Source organism: Poeciliopsis prolifica, unplaced genomic scaffold (assembly GCF_027474105.1).
Source record: "Poeciliopsis prolifica strain line A6 unplaced genomic scaffold, Auburn_PproV2 SCAFFOLD008, whole genome shotgun sequence".
Taxonomy (NCBI): domain Eukaryota; kingdom Metazoa; phylum Chordata; class Actinopteri; order Cyprinodontiformes; family Poeciliidae; genus Poeciliopsis; species Poeciliopsis prolifica.
The window spans coordinates 10,479,051-10,497,629 of record NW_026562383.1 but is presented as its reverse complement, the minus strand read 5'-3'; the positions used below and the strand labels follow the sequence as shown (position 1 = coordinate 10,497,629).

General features: G+C 37.6%; 2 protein-coding genes across 2 annotated transcripts; both read left to right on the top strand.

Moving 5' to 3' along the window:
- The first annotated feature begins 74 nt into the window (after nt 1–74).
- On the top strand, nt 75–1,182 carry LOC129362225 (probable G-protein coupled receptor 148). Its single transcript, XM_055033661.1, has one exon. It carries the CDS (start codon nt 96–98, stop codon nt 1,050–1,052), a length of 957 nt encoding a protein of 318 aa, XP_054889636.1. The 5' UTR covers nt 75–95; the 3' UTR covers nt 1,053–1,182.
- A 2,607-nt stretch (nt 1,183–3,789) lies between these two features.
- Nucleotides 3,790–18,544, top strand: klhl24a (kelch-like family member 24a). The gene is made up of 8 exons (XM_055033430.1): nt 3,790–4,041; nt 5,383–5,501; nt 5,585–6,420; nt 7,794–7,978; nt 10,576–10,694; nt 14,362–14,550; nt 15,870–16,058; nt 16,162–18,544. Exons 2-8 carry the CDS (start codon nt 5,427–5,429, stop codon nt 16,357–16,359), a joined length of 1,791 nt encoding a protein of 596 aa, XP_054889405.1. The 5' UTR covers nt 3,790–4,041; nt 5,383–5,426; the 3' UTR covers nt 16,360–18,544.
- Nucleotides 18,545–18,579: the final 35 nt, after the last annotated feature.

Here is an 18,579-nt window from a genome sequence, read left to right as displayed (position 1 = left end):
TATGGTATTTTTTTTTCTTTCGCAGGACATTGCCGGACGACGTACAGAGCCCCATATATCATCCATCTGTGCTTCCTCTTCGTCGCAAAATCACAATGACGTCATCTCTTCTTCTCATTTCTAACCTCACAATGGAGTGGATTGAAAGCATGGAGCGCTGGCAACTTCAACTGTTTTGCATCCCCCCTGTAGTCATCTCTTTAGCTACGTTTGTGGCCAACCCTGTTCTGCTGGTGTGCATTTTTCTGTCCCGTGCTTTGCGCAGGGAGACCCGCTACCTGCTGGTGGCCAACACCCTGGTCGCGGACATGCTCTTCCTCATCCTCAACTTGGTCACATTGATTGGTAATGCTGTGAGAGCAGAGATGCCCTGGTTTGTTTGTGAGCTACTCACAGCTCTCCTTGTCACGGCCTACAGCTGTGCCATCATCACTGTGACATTCATGGTGGTCGACACCTTTGCCGCCGTCCGCTGGCCTCTCCGTTACCATAACCTTCTCTCGCCTGCCAAGACCAACAGCATACTAGGGGTGGTTTGGTTGCTGTGCGCCATTTATCCGTTCACCTTAATGGTGATGATGAAGGAAGAGATTCCCAACGACAATGTAACCGTGTGTCTGGCTCTCATCTCCCTTGGTTTCTTTAAGGTCAAGAACATAGGGGGGATCGACATGTACTTTCTTGTGGCAGCACTGATCTGCGCTTTTTTAATTTCTTACTGCTACATCCGGCTTTACATGGTGACCAGGACGCAGGGAATTTGGCACAGCCGCTTCTCCAGGGCTCGGGTCACGGTGCTGGTCCACGGGGTGCTGCTGCTGCTCTACTTTGTCCCTGGCTTTGTTTTTGCCCTGGAGCTCTACATCTTTCAGGAGAAAAAAGTAAGCCAGGATCTCCGTGTGTGGATCAGCACAATCAATGCAAATTTTCTCATGCTGCTTCCCAGAGCATTTGCTCCTTACCTGTATGGGCTGAGGTACCGAGATATTTCTGAAAGTCTCACACTTCTGCTACACTGTCACAGAAGAAACAGAGAAAACAGATTATCATAAAGACTCTTAAGATTTGCCCACAATTAAGACATTTTACCACTAGGCTTGTATTGGGGACTATCTATTTTTGTTTGATATGTCCATTGACTGTACATACACAATGCCATCAGGGTGAGATTTTTGTAACTGCATAGAGGTCTGTATTTTACAAAAAAAAAAGAAAAGAAAGTTTAACTTTTGTTTGTAAATATACAGTATATCAAAAGACACTTTTTGCAGCATTAACCGTGCAGTATGTAACTTTTATATGTAAAAGTGTTTTTCGCATATCTTTTCAACTTCAGTATGTCATGCCATGATAGCATGAGATAATCTGCGAGAAAAAAAAAAAAAAAAAAAATATATATATATATATATATATATATATATATATATATATATATATATATATATATATATATATATATATATATATAGTATTCTCACTGTGGTCCTACTGCAATATGCAGAAATACACTGCTCCCATTCAGAAACAACCAATCAGAGCAATGAGGAGAGTAGACAGCAGAAGTTCAGTGATATGAAGTTGACTGTACAAATCAAGCAGAAGAGCTTGATTTTTTTCACAGGGGATCGCCTTCTTATTATACTATCAGAACATTGTAATAATTGTAAAAATATTTTATATATATGTAAAAACTGCTTTTTTCTCAAATATAGAATCACGAGTTGCAGTGCAGCTACTGCAGCTTTCAATGCTAACAGGATCAGATAAATTAAAAATGAAAGATTTTACTTGTGTTTTGAAAATCAGGGCCGGGATCTGATTGCTACTCTGATTTACTTATTTGTAAAAGTCCTGCACTGTACACACTTTTGTTTGGGATTGTTTTTCTTTAGGATTAATATATTGTCAGTCAGTGCTGAAATTTTAAATCGAAATGGAAACTTCTCCCGCAGATCAAAGGCATACATGTAAGATTTGCTGACCAAAAATGAGGCCTGAGTGAGTGAGTATATGGGTGTTTGATATGTATTTCTGTTGACCTGTGATGCAAATGTCCAGGTTGTATGCTGCCCCTTGTCCATTCAACCTTTATATGGAGACCTACATAACCTTGCAAAGATAAAGACAGGACAGAGCACAAAAAGAAAGGTGTTTAATATATGCTCTTTTCAGTGGCACTATATTTAAATCTCTTGTGATCTGTAACCTTTTATCATCAGTTAATTCTTTTTTTCTCATACTGTTGAAAACGTTATCAATGATTATCACTCTTCTGTCAAATCTTTCTGACACTCTTAAAGTAAAGGACAATCCATTCCATTTGAGAAATCTCTTAATTAACAATCATAAAGTCAATGTGTTATATACTGGCTGATATATAATTTCAGCCAGTATATATGCGAGGATGTATATACGCTGCAGCCTGTAGTTATTTGTTATGCAGCATATTTGTCATTTAAAGAACTCAGTTTGATTAATAAGTATTTCCTATTTTGTGTTTGAGAGGTCTGAAATTGCTTTAAATGTTAATAACTTTGCTGTAAAATGTAAAATGTTCTGCCTCATGTTGTGCAAAAAAGTCTTGTGGAACATGTTGATGGACTACAGTTTATGACCATATTAAAAAAAAAAAGCACTCCACTATGTTTGCTTTCAAAGCTGTGTTTGTCTAAACCTGGGTGTGTAAGTAGATCACTGACATGGCAATTTATGGACCATGAAGGGAAATGAATGGCGGCAATAATCCAGACACCATTTGACGGAGTTCCTAGTCTATGTGTGCTACAGCAGCTCAACAGCAGAGGGACACATTTGTCTGCAGAAGTGTTTCCTAACGCCTGAATACCTACTTCATAGCACATTTGGCATGTTGTGAAATTTGCTCATATTTGTAGTTCTGAAATAACAACTTTCTATTTATTGAACGTAAAGTTTAATTTGTATTTGTCTCATTTGCAAAAGAGTTTGTTTGTTCACAAAAAACAAACAAACAAACAAAAACGTATTAGGTGGTTTGGTTTTGGTGAACTTGACCAGGTGTTTTAGTACCCTGCACAAACCACAATGTCCTCCACTACTTTCCCCTGTGTTTTAATTTTGATAACTAATCTGGTAATAATGGCTTTAAGCGAAATTTCAAAATGTGACAATATTGATGAATTTGACCATCACCTGTTAAGCTTAACAATTGGGTTTTTTCACATGCATAGTTGTTTACTTCGTTGGAAGTGTAAGGTGATCCAGTTTAAAGCTCTTGAAAAGCATGTTTGTCACGTTGACAGGAAGTTATGACATCCTTTGTTCCAGCGAAGTTCCTCCTTCCTTCTCACCTGCAGGGGAAGCGTGGGGGAGGGGTGGTGACCATCATTTTGTTTTGGTCGGCCAATAAATTTAAAATTATACGACGTAAAAGTGTAATAAGCCATTTTCATGCGCTGTTATTTTTCAACATGTAAACATTGAAATCTTTTTGTAAAGAAGTTTAACTCTGCAAAACACTAATCATCACGCACAGGCTTTTATAACAACGGTTTAAATGGCAAAGCAATCGGTTATTTTCGTGTTTTTTAACCCTGCTGCCACTTCTTGTTGCGGATTTTTCTTCTGATGAAACTCGCGTTTGTTTGCAAACAAAGGGAAGCCACGTGGAGAACTGGGGCCTCTTGGGGAATGTAGTTTTCTTGCCGGACAGGCCTGCATCCCTGGAAGGACAAGAGACTCGGTTTCCCAGGATGCATCAGTAAAATCTGCGTAGGCCCAGTGGAACGTATTTTTTTCCCCCCCTGACAAGCAGCTATATAAAGGGTTCTGTTTACAGGATCAGGTAGTTAAGAGTCTTTGTTTTTGGTTTTCGGAGCAAGTCAAAATGTCCTGCGTTGCAGCCGAGTTATTTTTTCACAACAGTTCGGTGGAAGATATGATAAGTTAGTGGCGAGCGTTTTAAAGATAGTTTTATTTTTTTTCCTAATACCCCCCCCCCTTTGTTTTTCCTTTAACTTGTGACAGAAGACAAGAGGCCGCATCTGGGAACATATTTTCACGGTAACGCTTTTGTCTTGTAAAACTGTATTATTTGCCAACATTTGTTGGGCTCGTTTCTCACTCTGTTGTAATTATTATTTATTTACTTTTTTTCAAGAATCTGTCTGAACTTTATCAGTTTGCTAAACCAGTAACGGTCAGGCGCGAGCCAGCTTTGCTTTGTTTTCACCGCTCTGTCCACGCAGCTGCACACGTTTTAATTAATTAACAGTAATAACATATTACAGCCTTTTAATAATAATAAAAAAGAGTGATATATCCACGGCTTAAAATCGAAATAAAAAACACAAACAGATACGTGAGTTCAGATGGTTTTATTTTTAGATCTCTGTTTGCTTTAGCCCAGTGTTTCTATATAAACTATGTTTTCTTTGTTTCCTCCGAAGTACAGCTTGTTCACACAGCAAATGTCAGATGGCTAAACCTGTATTGTAATCTGCCTGGCTGCAGTGACCCTCTGCAGCGCTGCTGGCAAATAAGACACGTGAATGGGTTGAGTCCAAGTTAAAAATAACAAGGGATAAATGACCTCACTAGGACTTAGGCCTGTGTTGTTAGTTTTTTGATTCAGGCAGAATAGCCTAAGGCATTTTTTTTTCTCTAAAAAAATGTCTTTTTTTTAGAGAGAAAAAAAGGCGTTTTTTTCTCTAAAAAATGTTTTCTAGAAGAAAACACTCCGTCTTGGTTAAGAAATTTGGTTGGTCTATGTATTTGTACTTTTTTGTATTATAAAAAGTGACAATAGCAAAAGATTACAATGTTTTAAAAAATGATGCAAAAAAAAGTTACTCAAGGTAATCTGTTGGAAGTCCGGACTCACTTACTCAAGTCCTTATAAAATTTTGTCTAATAGCATCCCTCACTTCCAGTTTCTTTCAAAACAAATCTGAATGGCATGTAGGTTGGCCTCCAACCGTTTCTTTCCCGCCTCTGCCTCTTTGTCATCCTCAGTCTCATGCAAACAGTTGTGCTCCAGGGCACAACTGTTTGCAGAGGTGATGAGCATGTTAGAGGAAGTAAGGTGTATTTATTTTTCACCTGTATTGACTCAATTGAAAACATCTATCTTTTTCCGCAAGACTGAAGTATTTTCTTTTCTTTTCGCTTATGCACATTTGTCTTAGATTTTAATTAAATTCAAGTTATTTATATGGTGCCACTTTTCTGTGAATGCCATTTTATAGCACTTTACAAGACAAGCTTTAGTTTTATGTTGTACTTACTCATCTAATCAGGGTAATATTTCTGCTTCCTTTGCCCCTTCCTTATTCTCCACTCTTTGTCCAAATCGACAACCACATAATGAGTAATGCTGTGGCACCTTTCATTTCATCTTTTTAGATTACCCAAACGTTTAAGGAGCATTTCTGTGAAAGGTAGCAGCCATGGTGTTGGTTCTGGGCAGGAGAATAAACAGCAGTATCTCAGACACCAAAGAATCACCAGTTGTCAAACGCAAGGTAATAAGTCTTCTGATTTTTAGTATATTTTATGTTAACTACAATTTTTTAAACATATTTATGAATGTAATTTTTCCCTTAAGGTTTTGCCAGTTGAATGCAAAACAGGCGATGTCTTTGACTTCTGCTCTGGTGCGTCACATTCAGAGGGAATTCTTCAGGTGTTCAATGAGTTCCGCGACTGCCGCCTTTTCACTGATGTGGTCATCAGCGTGCAGGGCCGCGAGTTTCCCTGCCACCGCGCTGTTCTCTGTGCCTGCTCTTCCTACTTCAAGGCCATGTTCTGCAATGATCACCGTGAGAGCAGAGAGATGCTGGTTGAAATCAACGGCATTGTGGCCGAGGCGATGGAGGCCTTCCTCAACTATGTTTACACTGGCCGTGCCAAGATCACCACCGAGAATGTCCAGTTTCTCTTTGAAACCTCCAACCTCTTCCAGATCACCACACTGCGGGACGCTTGTGCAAAGTTCCTAGAGGACCAGCTTGACCCATGCAACTGTGTTGGCATTCAGCGCTTTGCAGATGCTCACTCTCTAAAGCAGCTTGCTGGTCGCTGCAAAAGTTACGCTCTGGCAAATTTCTCAGAGGTGTCACACCACGAAGAGTTCCTTGACCTACGGGTTGAAGAGTTGAAAGACTATATTGGCAGAGAAGATTTGTCCGTCAGTAAGGAGGAGATAGTGTTTGAGGCAGTGATGAAATGGGTGTACCACAATGTGGACCAAAGGCGACCCATGCTAAAGAGTTTGCTTCAGCACGTTCGGTTGCCCCTTCTTCACCCCAATTACTTCGTCCAGACAGTGGAGGGAGACGAGCTCATCCAAAATGCTCCAGAGTGCTACCAGCTCCTCCATGAGGCCAGGCGCTATCACGTGCTAGGAAATGAAATGATGTCACCCAGAACTCGTCCACGCAGGTAAAGAAAATGTTTTTTGGTATGAGGAAGGTTTCAGGCAACTTAAATATGAAAGTCTTTCTCCAGAAAGAGATTTTTCTGGCAGATCTGTCTGCCATTCATGTTTTGTTGTCCTTTGATGGCAAGTTGCTAATGAACTCTGTGCTCCTGTGGTTGCGGCGTTGTTGTTGTGCATGCTTGTGAGCGAGACACAGACAGGGAGTGTTATTGTGCTGAAGAGACAAGTTTGGCGCTCACTTGGCTTTGTTTTGAAGCACTGTCTTGAAATGTAAATGATAGAGAGGAGTCAGGCATGTTCAAACATAGACATAGATTTAAAAAAAAAGAAAAAAGAAGATATGATATGATATGATGCAAGAAATAGCAATCAATTGAAAATGTCAAGTCTTGTTAGCTCACATCACATGTTTTTTCTTTCCTGTGTTCCTGTTCATTCACTTTTCATCAATTTACTGGATTTTCATTTATTTTTGATGGTTCTTTTGTTGGTGTAGGGGTGTCCAGTTGAACTCATTAACAAAGGACAAAGGCTAGAGCTGACTGATACTTTCTAAACATGATACTAAAAATGAGCATATGGTGGGCTGTCCCCTAGCAAACAGCAAGGCAGCTGCGTTTGAAATTTGAAACGCTGCAATAGGTTAAAATGGGACCAGTTCCAGCTGTCAGTTATTAAGGCTGTACAACGTGTATTTCAGGTGCATTATCGTCATACAGGCTGAGATGTTCAAATCAGCAAACCAGTTGAGCAGTACATCCCTTTCTTTATTGTGTTCTCCATTTGCCTCGAGGGCCAAAATGGTGGTCAAAACAAATCCTCTATTTTCTGGCTTTGTTTGTACACCAGAGCCTCCGCATTCTTCAGAGGTGCAAGGGATATAATTGATCAGTTGCACACATGCTCCAACAGATGTAACTTAACTGCTTGTGTACAACAATGTCTTTTAGTAATGTGTGTGCATGTGTGTATACAGACAGCTAAGCACACAACTGAAGCCCATCAACACCTGCCAGTGTTGGCTCTGCTTTCTCTCACATTCTAAGAAAAAGCTGTTGCTTTGTGTCGTCATCAGCCCAGGAACAAACATTTGTGATATTGGAGATTCAGCTCAAGTCTTCTTTGTAACCATGTTTTATGCTGATTCATTTCTATAATGATCTGAACTTTGCCTTGAAGTTAATTATAAATTGTGCCTTTGACAAATGTGGATTTGTATGCAAAGTTCCTTCACAAGGTGACAGCAGAGAGCATATTTAGTCTAGTTTGTCTGTTAAACCGATTGAAAAGGTTAATCTAGTCTTTTTTTAAATTTCTTGATGCTATTTTATCTCATATTTTTATCTCTGACATCTACTCACTCTTCTCCGCCCAGGTCGACTGGTTACTCAGAGGTGATTGTAGTGGTTGGAGGTTGTGAGCGAGTGGGGGGCTTCAACCTGCCCTACAATGATTGCTATGATCCAGTCACAGGGGAATGGAAATCCCTGTCTAAGCTGCCTGAGTTCACCAAGTCAGAGTATGCTGTCTGCGCCTTGCGCAATGACATCTTGGTGTCTGGTAAGATCATGTTGTGTTTGTAACATGCTGTGTATTAGCAAAAACATTTTTAAGTCTTAAAATCAAGCAAACTAAATTAGTCAAACCAAAATGGAAGGTCAACAATTCTGATATCAGTCTGGTGGGTTGGTCAATAGGATTTCTGTATTTCCTAAGCTTAACCTTTTACTTATGCCATTGTTCTGGAAGCACATATTGCAGAAGGAAACTCCTGAATGAAAGCAGCTATCATTGAAAATCATTTTTATTTAAGCAGTTGTGACAGTGACAGGCACGACTTCGCTGTGTAAATAGATGGCTTGTAGCAAACGTTAGCATACCACTGTATCGTTTTTTTTTTCATTCTTGTTTTGTTGGGGATGATTAACTACCAATAAATATTTGCAATGAAGAAAATACTTATCCATATTTAGGTGGTAGGGAAGTTAATACTCCTTTCAAGTATCTTCCTGAAAAACTAGCCAAAGTCAAGTTCATCTTAATTATTTAGAAGAACAATGTTATTCCAAACAAATAAATAAATCATTAGTACACCTTTAAAGTTAGTGCTCATCTTTCGTATCCTCCAGTATTTTTAATATTGGCAAGAAAACCTATGATCAATTTTCCCCTCTGTCATTTTTTTAAGCCTTGGCATCTTTTATTGAAAACATCTGGCTGAACTCTCAAAGTTCAGTACTAGGAGGCGCCTTTATTTGTTAGTGAACTCTTATTATTTAGTTAATCTCTGTTGTAACAGCTTTCACAGAGCTGCATGTATCACATATTCTAGAAACAGTTAATTGGTTTCTAAAAAATTTACAGTGAAGAGCTTTGGAAAAAAAATCAGAACCTTACATATTACATCTGTCATGGCCTCCTGGAAACTGCTTCGTTTTTTTAAATGAACTGCGTGCCAAAAGCTAAGTCTCCTCTGAGAGAGAAAAAAAAACAAGACCTAGATTATGCAAGACATGTCTATGACCTAATTTATTTTAGCAAATGAATACAAATTGTTGTTAAGCTGAAGGGACTTCAGTTCTGCTTCCAGGTGGCCCCCTGTAGAATAGCTGCAAATTGTTTAAGGGTTGATGCACATTTTTTCTTTGGCAAAATTATTTGAAAGAAAATTCTATTGTGGAAAGTGTGGAGAGTCCATAGGTACTGGTTGTGTTTAGACATGTTTTAAAGAAACTGTTAACATTAATGCAAATAAACATCTGAGTAGTGTAAGAAAAAAGCAGAAAAACAAGTCAAAACAGAGGGAAAAAAATTAAAAGTGTCCCCCTCAGCAAAGAGTCTGCTTTGATTCCGTGCCTGTGCCAAGTCCTCGCGTGAGTTATAAATCTGTTCTTGTGGGCTGATTAAAAACATACATTACTCCTCCCCCACAGTTTCATGCCCAACGCATACAATACATAAGTGTTACTTGTTTATAGTCTTATGGTCCGCCCTGCCCCATTTTTTTTTCATTGTTGAGAATCTTTTTTATGACTGATTGTATTTTTGTCCTCTATACTTCTCACAACACTGGTTTGCATTCCTCCTGTCTGTGTCTGTCCCTTTTCATACAGGAAACTGGTATAAACACAGGCCTTGCAGCTTGTACCCAAGCACAGCTGCAGCCTCTAAAATGCTTGGCTCAGCTGCACATACAAAAAGTATTGTTTCACTGTCCACTGACAGGAAGCGTGCCAATGTATGGATACAATTTCATTAAACTGTTTTCTGTCATATAGATGAGCATTATATGCTGGACCAAAGCTAAACGAGCCTCATACATTGTAGCCGAAACAAAGCTGGAATAAAAGCAAATTACATTTATTACAGATTTTATTGAAACATTCAAGTTGTGGCTTGTTATTTTAAACATCTTTTTAAATCCCTTTTTCTCTCTTAAGAAGCTTAAGAAACTTGTCTTACATGTCCCATCTCACAAATTTCTAATTGAGGCCTCAAGGGCAACAAACTGTGCGGTTTTTTAAGTATCTGGTGGTTTATTAAGTCGGCACATGCTGGTCTAACTTGCTTTGCAGATCTTTATCTGTCTTTTTGCTTAATTTGAAATGACTGAATATTGTTTCTTCATTATCAAATAAACAATATAGACTGTAGACATGCAGTCAGAAATTTTGACAGCTGCATAAGCCTGAAGATAATGGGATGCATTGAGAATATGTAATATCTAGCAGTGCTTCTCTGTGATGAGTGGTGAGAGGTTTATTGTAATTTCAGGCACATGTTGGCGCTTGTTGAATGCGTGCCTGTGACACAATAACATACTTATCATTGTTCTTTTTTTATCTCAAACAAAACCAACCTTTTTTTTCCTTGTTTTTTTTCTGTACAAGCCTATGAAATAACTTCAATTCTAAATTTACTCTTTGTGATCTCACTCAATAGATTTGAAATGTGTTTTGCTGCTCTAGCAGTCAGTTAACAAATTTAGGTGTAGATATGCATGTGTCCTGGTTTTGTTCTGGAGGCATATATTTAAAATAACACATGGCAGTTGATAAACTTTGTATGTGTGTCTGGCTAACAGATTATTTTTGTTTGAAATCTTTTTTTCCACATAAAGTTGTCAAGATTGTAATAATGGTGTATTGCAATTGCAGGAGGACGCATTAATAGCAGGGATGTGTGGCTGTACAACTCCCAGCTCAACCTTTGGATCAAAGTGGCTTCTCTTGTCAAAGGCCGCTGGAGACACAAGATGGGTGTCCTACTGGGCAAGGTATTAAAAAAATTTTAATCCTCATGGGGTTTTAAACTATTTTATACATCCCAGTTTCATATTTTAACTGCTGCTTGAACCACAGTAATGCCAGGCTTGTCACTGGCTGAAGTTGCATAGTTGCGTAATTCTCACTGCCAGGGATGTTTTGTATGACATCCAACAAACTTAAATACTTCAGTTTGGCTTTTGGATAAAACAGTTTGGAAACAGATCATGATGCAAAACATCTGCTGTGGGTGTCTAGGGTTTGTTTGCACCATATAGAAAATGGTGTTTTTTACATGCAAACTATCTGGGTGGCAGCAAGATTTGGTACGTGACCCTTAATAGTAGAGTAAGTGGGTGTTACGGCGAGACTGTAATCCTTGTTTGCGAAAACTCTGTTGAAGGATTCTTTAGAAAAACTGGAGGGGAGGGTAAAATACTCATTGTTTACTCATAAAATGAATGCTGCAGTCTGGTGGAGGTGTTATTGAGAAATTCTGAAGAACTTGGTAAGGTAAAGAGTATGAGGATGTTCAGGCACATAAATGAACTGCTTTCATTTCTTATAATAGTAAATGAATTACCAGTTGACATGTAAGTAGTTGACATCTCTTGTAGACCTTGCATACAAAGTGATGACTCACAAATTTTTGTTTTGTTCATCACACTTACACGAGGTATTTTTGATTAGAAATGTTTATCTCGTTTATGTCAGTTGTCAGATTTGAAAACAGATTTGAAGTAGATAAGTTGCAGCTTCATTCTGGACAGGTGGACATTCTTCTCTGAGGGCAGTATGAGTTCAGTGGATGAGTGCCAGCACTTCAAGCTTCCGAGATAAGAACAAGTTGAATCCGCTAGTCTGTATCAGGCTTCATCCATCTCACCACTCGTCATAGATAGCAGGCAAAGCAGTTTACAAATACCTCAATACACATATAATCAAAATGTTGGACTACATTTCAGACCATATAAAAACATGATACAATGTTTATGTAGGAAAATAAATTCATCCTACAGGAGCAGAAGTTTTATAGACTAGATGGTGGAATCCAAAAACAGAACAAATGACTTATGGATTAAATATCTCATGACATGTAATGCATGTTTTTGTTAATAAAGTGTAAAAAGAAGTACTAAATAATTGTAATAATCATGTAATAAATACATTAGCATAGCTTAACATGCACATAATGTACAGTCTTAATTTAAAACCACAGATCTTTTACTGACCTATATGTACATGCTTAAGCACAAACATGCTGAGTGCAGGTATTCCTGAAAGCTTCAGCCTCAAACTGAACTCTGATTGCTTTAAAGAATCATGGCTCAAGGAGATTTGACCTATGACCTCAAAACTGCACCTAAAATTCCTAATTGTTTTATCACAGCAAACAGATTTAGCTTGGCAGTTATGAAAAGGCAGTACTCAACACTTGAAAAGGTTTTTGAGGTGTAAATTTGAATCTCTATTTGTTTAAATACTATTTAGCTACACATCAAGATAGCAAAAATACTTTTTGAAAGTAGGACTATTTATGTATACATGTAAATGTATATATATGTATATATATATATGAAAATATTATGAAGATCATTGATTATATGAATTTATGGTACGATAGAAAAAAGCACTCATTGGTCTTTAATCCAAATAGGTTTATATCTATATTTCTTTTATATTTCTCAATTTGTGTATATCTTCCTATTGCGCAATCTGTTAAAACTTGAGAATTAAAGTGAATCCATCCATTTCAGAGTTTTCTTTCCCCTTTGTCACAACTGTGGTATTTAATGCCTGATGGTTCCTTATTTGTTTCTCGTGAATGTTTTTTGTCATGGTCTTACTCCAGATTCTTGAAAGTTATTTCTATCTTCCAGGATCTCTTTCGAATGTTTCCCCCTCACATACTTCAGAAGAGTAAAGCCCTTCCCCCTCCCTCTGCTTGTCCCGAGTTATTTCCTCATTCAGTTTGTAATTTTCTCTTTTGATGGACAGCTGTGTTGCAAGCCCACATGCTGTAAACAACCCACTATAATCATCACATACACATGTTCATCCATTTTTATGTTAAAACATTCCACTAGAAGACCCCGTCCTGCCACTTTGCATCACAGAAAATCAGATATGCTTTTGCATGACTAAAAATGTTTGCCGTATGCATGCATACTTCACAGTCATTGTTATCTACTTTTAGTTTGAACTTCTAATGATGATTGTCCTGTTAGACTGGTCTTGCATGAACAACGTATTTTCAGAAATGGATCGTAATTGTTTTTTTTCCCCCTCCAGTGATACATAGATTGTGGATTTTCTTTTTGGTTTATAATTATCAGTCTCACTCTCACCTACTGCCTTCCTATAATCGTTATCGTTTTTTTTAGGAAGTGGTTGATTGTTCAGCCGTCACTAAGCAGTTAGTTTAGTATTTTTCGTTGTTTTAGTATCTATATGTTTTGTCACATTAAAATCAAGTATGTTACAACTATGGTTGTTACACTTCTTTAAATATACTGCCACTGTCATCTTTAAGCAGGACAATTTCTGGATATATTTACTGAACCATTAAGGGGTCAGTGTATTAAAAACAGTAAATCTGGTCAAGCTAAATCTACATGTTTCATTTCTTATAAGACGTCACACAAAGGGTGTGTTGTCAGATCACTCTGAAGGTTTCAGTTTAAATATGTGCTCATTAGATGTGAGTAGTGAAAATAGTTTGACTTCACCAAAAAAGAACAGCGTCTAATTACAGTGGATTTATCTCTTAAGTGCCAGAAGTTCCTGTCTTATTGTGTTTTTTTATTTATAGCAACAATCAACCAGTGTTTTGTTACAAAATATCAAGAGTGTTAAACAATCTGAACTTGGCCTAAGTGATCATGGTCTTACTTTGGACTTCAAAGTGCTGAAGCAACTTCTCAATATAGATGTACAAGTTACTGTGCTGTGCATTCCTGGTTGTTACAGAAAACCAAAAGAGTGGTTTGAAAGCAACACACGTTGAAACTGAAAACCAATGAATGACAGTTTTTCAGTTGTAAAAAGCAGTAGTCACATGTTCCACCTTTACCCAGGAGACAAACACACATATCTGTGGGCCCCAGTATGTTCCGTGTTTTGAATTAGCTTTCTTCTCTTTTATTTTATGCATTTGCATTTCCTTTTACTTTTATTTCCGGGAGTCAGCAACTGCCTGGAGGGTTTCTGTTGAGAAATTCTACTCTGATTATGCATAATTTAACCTCGTCTGCACTGGTTGACAAGGTGTAATCTTTTTCAAGAAATTTAGTCTTACAGATGTGAAAAATACAAAATCCTTAAATCATTTGATATGTTAAAACAAATGGTAATTTGGTTAACTGCTAGGTGGCATGTATCTGCTAATTTGACAAAAATAGTCAGGATATTGTAGTTCAGACATAAAAACAAGGAGGAGAATACCCCTTTGTCTAGCAGCAGAACGTTGTTCGTCTTCCGGACCTGACTAACAGGTTTCATAAGTGTTCAGGTGAGCAGCTATTGTTTATGCTCACAAACTTTAAATAAAAACATTTTTATAATATTGTGCAGCAATTTAGTTGGATAACTGTTTCAAAATGCTGCCATGAAGGAAACCTTTGTTGCGCGTGAGAGGTATTCCTGTGTTTCACTGATTTCCTACGTTTCTGTCCTCAGGTCTATGCTGTGGGTGGCTATGATGGGCAGAGCCGCCTGAGCAGCGTGGAGTGCTACGACTCCTTCTCCAACCGCTGGACAGAAGTGGCTCCAATGAAAGAGGCAGTCAGTTCTCCAGCTGTGGCCAGCTGCAGCGGCAAACTCTATGTTATTGGAGGAGGCCCGGACGATGAAACTTGTTCAGACAAGGTGAGAAACAGATGAGTGTTCTCCCTCCCACACTGTAAACACATGTTGTATCTGAGGTGTGTTTTAACTATAGTGATATTCTCTCAGTTATAAAGTTTTCTTTGTTGATTTCTGGAGGCCGTAGTTTCGTGGTAAAAATTAAGTTGTTTGAAAAAAGTAAGAAAAAATGGCAGTTTGTCTACTTTTCTGTTTGTTAGTTTTGTAAAAGGATGAAAGACAAGTTGTATTTTTTTTTTCTTTTTAGAAATGTATGCAAGCCAAACAGTCTCTGCAGGTCTGATCTGGTTCAGAGTCCTGATTGCATCAAGATCTAGATCACCCATAAAAATGTAGCAATAGGTCATTTCCCAACAGATTTTATAGGCTGCAGAACTAAACTAATGCCATTATTTCTTGGTGGATGAAAAACTTCTGTTTGAATTAGTACATTAGATGTTCACTGTGGTCGGTTATGTCAAGGGTTGAGCTTGTAATTGAACAAATCTACATAGCCAATAAAATTGCAGGATTGCACAGCTCTGAAAATGAAAGAAGCTGGATGCTAATTAAAAGCTACGATGACAATAATTAAATGGATTTATAGGTACACGTTGAGCCACAATAACTGTAAAAAATTTAAAGAAGATTTCGCTCTCCTATTGAATGCTAAAACAGAAACCCACCATAAATCAAAGCATGACAGTTTGCTGGAAAAGTGTCATTATGTCTTCTGATGATTGGCATTGTAGTAAAAACCCAAGTGCCTTCCTTGAGAATCCTGAATTCCACAGAGGTAGTCATTTCATTCCAAGGAGTTGCAGGATGTTTGCCCACATTAGAAGCACACAGAGTAGTAATCTGGTACTCTGATAAATGATTTGACAAAGATGGGTGCCTATGTGTCTGCATGACTCACTTACTACAGAGGAATCGGAAATTTAAGCAGACTTTACGTCAGTGGACCAACTCAAAAGAATCTCTCACATAATGACAAGAGTCCTCATTTGCCACAGTGATAAGGATTTCATGTCAAAAATAGACTTGTGAAAGCATTTATTTCTCTTGATCAAAACTCTATAGTTTTAGAAAAATATACCACGCTTTGGTCTTACCTAAATTAAGATGAATTTTTGTGACTCAACAGAAAGAATAATAATAATATTTTAATATTGTTGTAATAAAATATACTGATGTTTGAAGCTTATGTCAGTTCACAAGACTCCTCAAATCCATGATACATACTCCGTTGTACCTTATTTTAATTTCCAATGTATTGTTTACACATTGTACTTGAATGTTGTATCTTTTTTTTTAATTAATCATGCAACTGTACCCTACAGGTTCAATGCTATGATCCAAATACAAATACATGGTTACTGCGGGCCAGCATCCCTATCGCTAAGCGCTGCATCACAGCTGTGTCCCTCAACAACCTGATCTATGTCTGTGGTGGCCTTACCAAGAACCTCTATTGTTACGACCCAGCACAAGACTACTGGATTCTTGTGTGCCAGACCTTCACCAAGCAGGTGACTGATTTAGATTCAGATCGTTTTGAAGTCTGAGAAAGTGAGATATAAAGCAAATAGTTCTAAGCAGCATTTTGAAACTTTTGTTTTGGTCTCTTTACAGGAAAGTTGTGGCATGTCAGTGGTTAACGGGAAGATCTATATCCTTGGCGGCCAAGGGGAAAATGGTGAAGCTACAGATACAATCATATGTTATGACCCAGCGACAGGCCTCATGACAGGAGATCGTGGCATGCCACGACCCATCTGCTACCACGGATGTGTAACCATCCACCGCTATTGTGACAAAACCAAACCATGACTCTAAACACAGAAACACAGACAAGCGACATGTGAGGACACACTACGATAGCCAAACTTTTTATGTACTTCACACAGACACATATTACTTTTAAACAAGAGACATCTGAATCAGTTCAAAATAAAGAAGCAGAGAGCTAATTTATTCTTGCCCATCATTTTGTCTTTTTTGTGCAATCTGCACACATTTTAGATTCGGTAATCTAAAATGTACCCCACTGACCTGGTTCCTAATATTTCCATACAGCAGAGCATAGTCCACCACTAATTAGAAATATAAGTATTTTTTTAACATATATATTTAAACTGTATTTTTTTATTCATTGATTTACAATTGAGCTGAAATGCAGGCAACAGTCAGTCAGCTGTGATGCCACAGTATCAGTTCTTTTATCTATTTACTGCCCTAACCTGTTAAAAACAGGCTGAAATAACACATTAGTCAGTTGTCAGTGATAGCTCTGCTCCGTTGTTTCAGTTTTGTCCTCGCAAGTTCCCACTTAACAGGCTTGTTTCCCTTCACCTGTTTCACATAGTTTCATCACCTCAGTTTGTTTTCTATATTACTATTTGTGTTCTCCATTGCAATTAACTGATTTCTCATGGTTTTTTATATATATATATTTCTTTAATTTATATGTCTTTTTAATTTTTTTTTTTTTTTTTATAAAAGCATGTCATATTATTTACATCATTGTTGTGTCAGATGAGTATTACTGTCAGATTTTTGGTGTTTGGGACATGTGGGTGGTTTTGTTAGTTAGAAACCTTTGTAGATCAAACTCAAGGATTGCTCTAAATAACTGATGTGTGTGCATGACAAGTATGGATGTGTGACCTGGATGTGTTGGAGCCCAGCAGGTTTGACATCAAGTTGTAGCATAAGCACAGCACAACTGCTAACTCTTAATTGAGGCTGGCGCCTCTCACTTAAACATCAACATACAAAGATGTGTCTCCTTGGGTGTGTTTGTATGTATGTATGTTTGCTGGTCGGTGAAGGTGTGCAGCAGTGGTATACCTCACACACAGGGTTAAGAGTTCATGCTAAAGATTTACAACTTTGTGGCTCACAATTTTCTTTTTTTTATATAAGTTGGTATTGATAGACCAGAGAATTGCTGTGAATATAACTTTAAAGATTTCTTTTTGTATGGAAAGCATTTTTGTCGGTGGTCTTTGTGTTTTTCTGTAACTAAGATCCCCAGCGGTGCACTTTGACAAAGACCTTTTTCACTGTAGGCAGATTTGGAAACGGAATTACCTTTACTTTTTTGTAAAGTGCACAAGACAGTAAATCATATTTAATGGCTCTGAGTTCTCCCAAAAATGACAAACTGAACACAATTGGAGAGTTTCTTGCCATTTTAGGATAACAGGAACAAGTACAACTTACTCTGGATAGTGAATGTTACATATATTTCTATCTTTGAAAATCAACAAAGCTGTTGGGGTTATTTCCTTTTATTCATCAGCTTAATTTGGTGTTAGACCTTGAAATTATGAACTTCTTGATTCTCTTCTCCACACATAATTTTTTTTTTTTTGTCATGTGCTAAGTCAGAAGGCCAGCTGGACGGGTTAAAGGATGAGTTAATGTAAGAAAAGGCTTAAAATAGTGAGAATGAGAAACAAACGTGCTTTCCGCTGATATTTTTAAAATGAGTCACAAACATTGTCCTGATATTCTGATTTATTGGTTTTGAATGAACTTTCATTTATTGCCTGCTTGTGATGAGCCTATATACTGATTTTGTTTAATCTGATTTGTTTTTTTCTTCTTTTTCTTTTTGTGGTGAGATATGTATTTGTGTGTTGTTCAGATAAGGTCATTCCAACAGGTTAAACAGTATATTGCAGATGCTGACTGGAACAGTTGAGCAAAACCACATATATAGTTTACCCTTCATTATCAATGCGGATATCAACCAAAGTTAATCTGATTTTTGTCCCGGTTTATATGTGTTGAAAAATAATTGATTGTGCCTGCATGTAAGATGGACGATTGAACATGTTAAAGGCTGTGCCGTATGCCTTAAAACAAATCATGACAGGGCTATTTAATCTGGCCTTTTTGATATTGTTAATTGTATGTATGATGTAAGAAAGAGAACATTTTGGATATTGGTAACTTGCAACATGTTGCAGTGGTTGTAAGAGGAACATCAATAAACTCTTTATAAATATTTGGTTCTTTATTTTTAATGAAATGGTTTATAAA

Excerpts from the sequence above, each read along its gene's own strand:
- LOC129362225 (XM_055033661.1), top strand. The coding sequence starts at position 96 with ATGACGTCATCTCTTCTTCTCATTTCTAACCTCACAATGGAGTGGATT.
- klhl24a (XM_055033430.1), top strand. The coding sequence starts at position 5,427 with ATGGTGTTGGTTCTGGGCAGGAGAATAAACAGCAGTATCTCAGACACC. Across the intron at positions 5,502-5,584 it reads CACCAGTTGTCAAACGCAAG|GTTTTGCCAGTTGAATGCAA; the intron begins GTAATAAGTCTT and ends TTTTCCCTTAAG. Across the intron at positions 10,695-14,361 it reads TGGGTGTCCTACTGGGCAAG|GTCTATGCTGTGGGTGGCTA; the intron begins GTATTAAAAAAA and ends TTCTGTCCTCAG.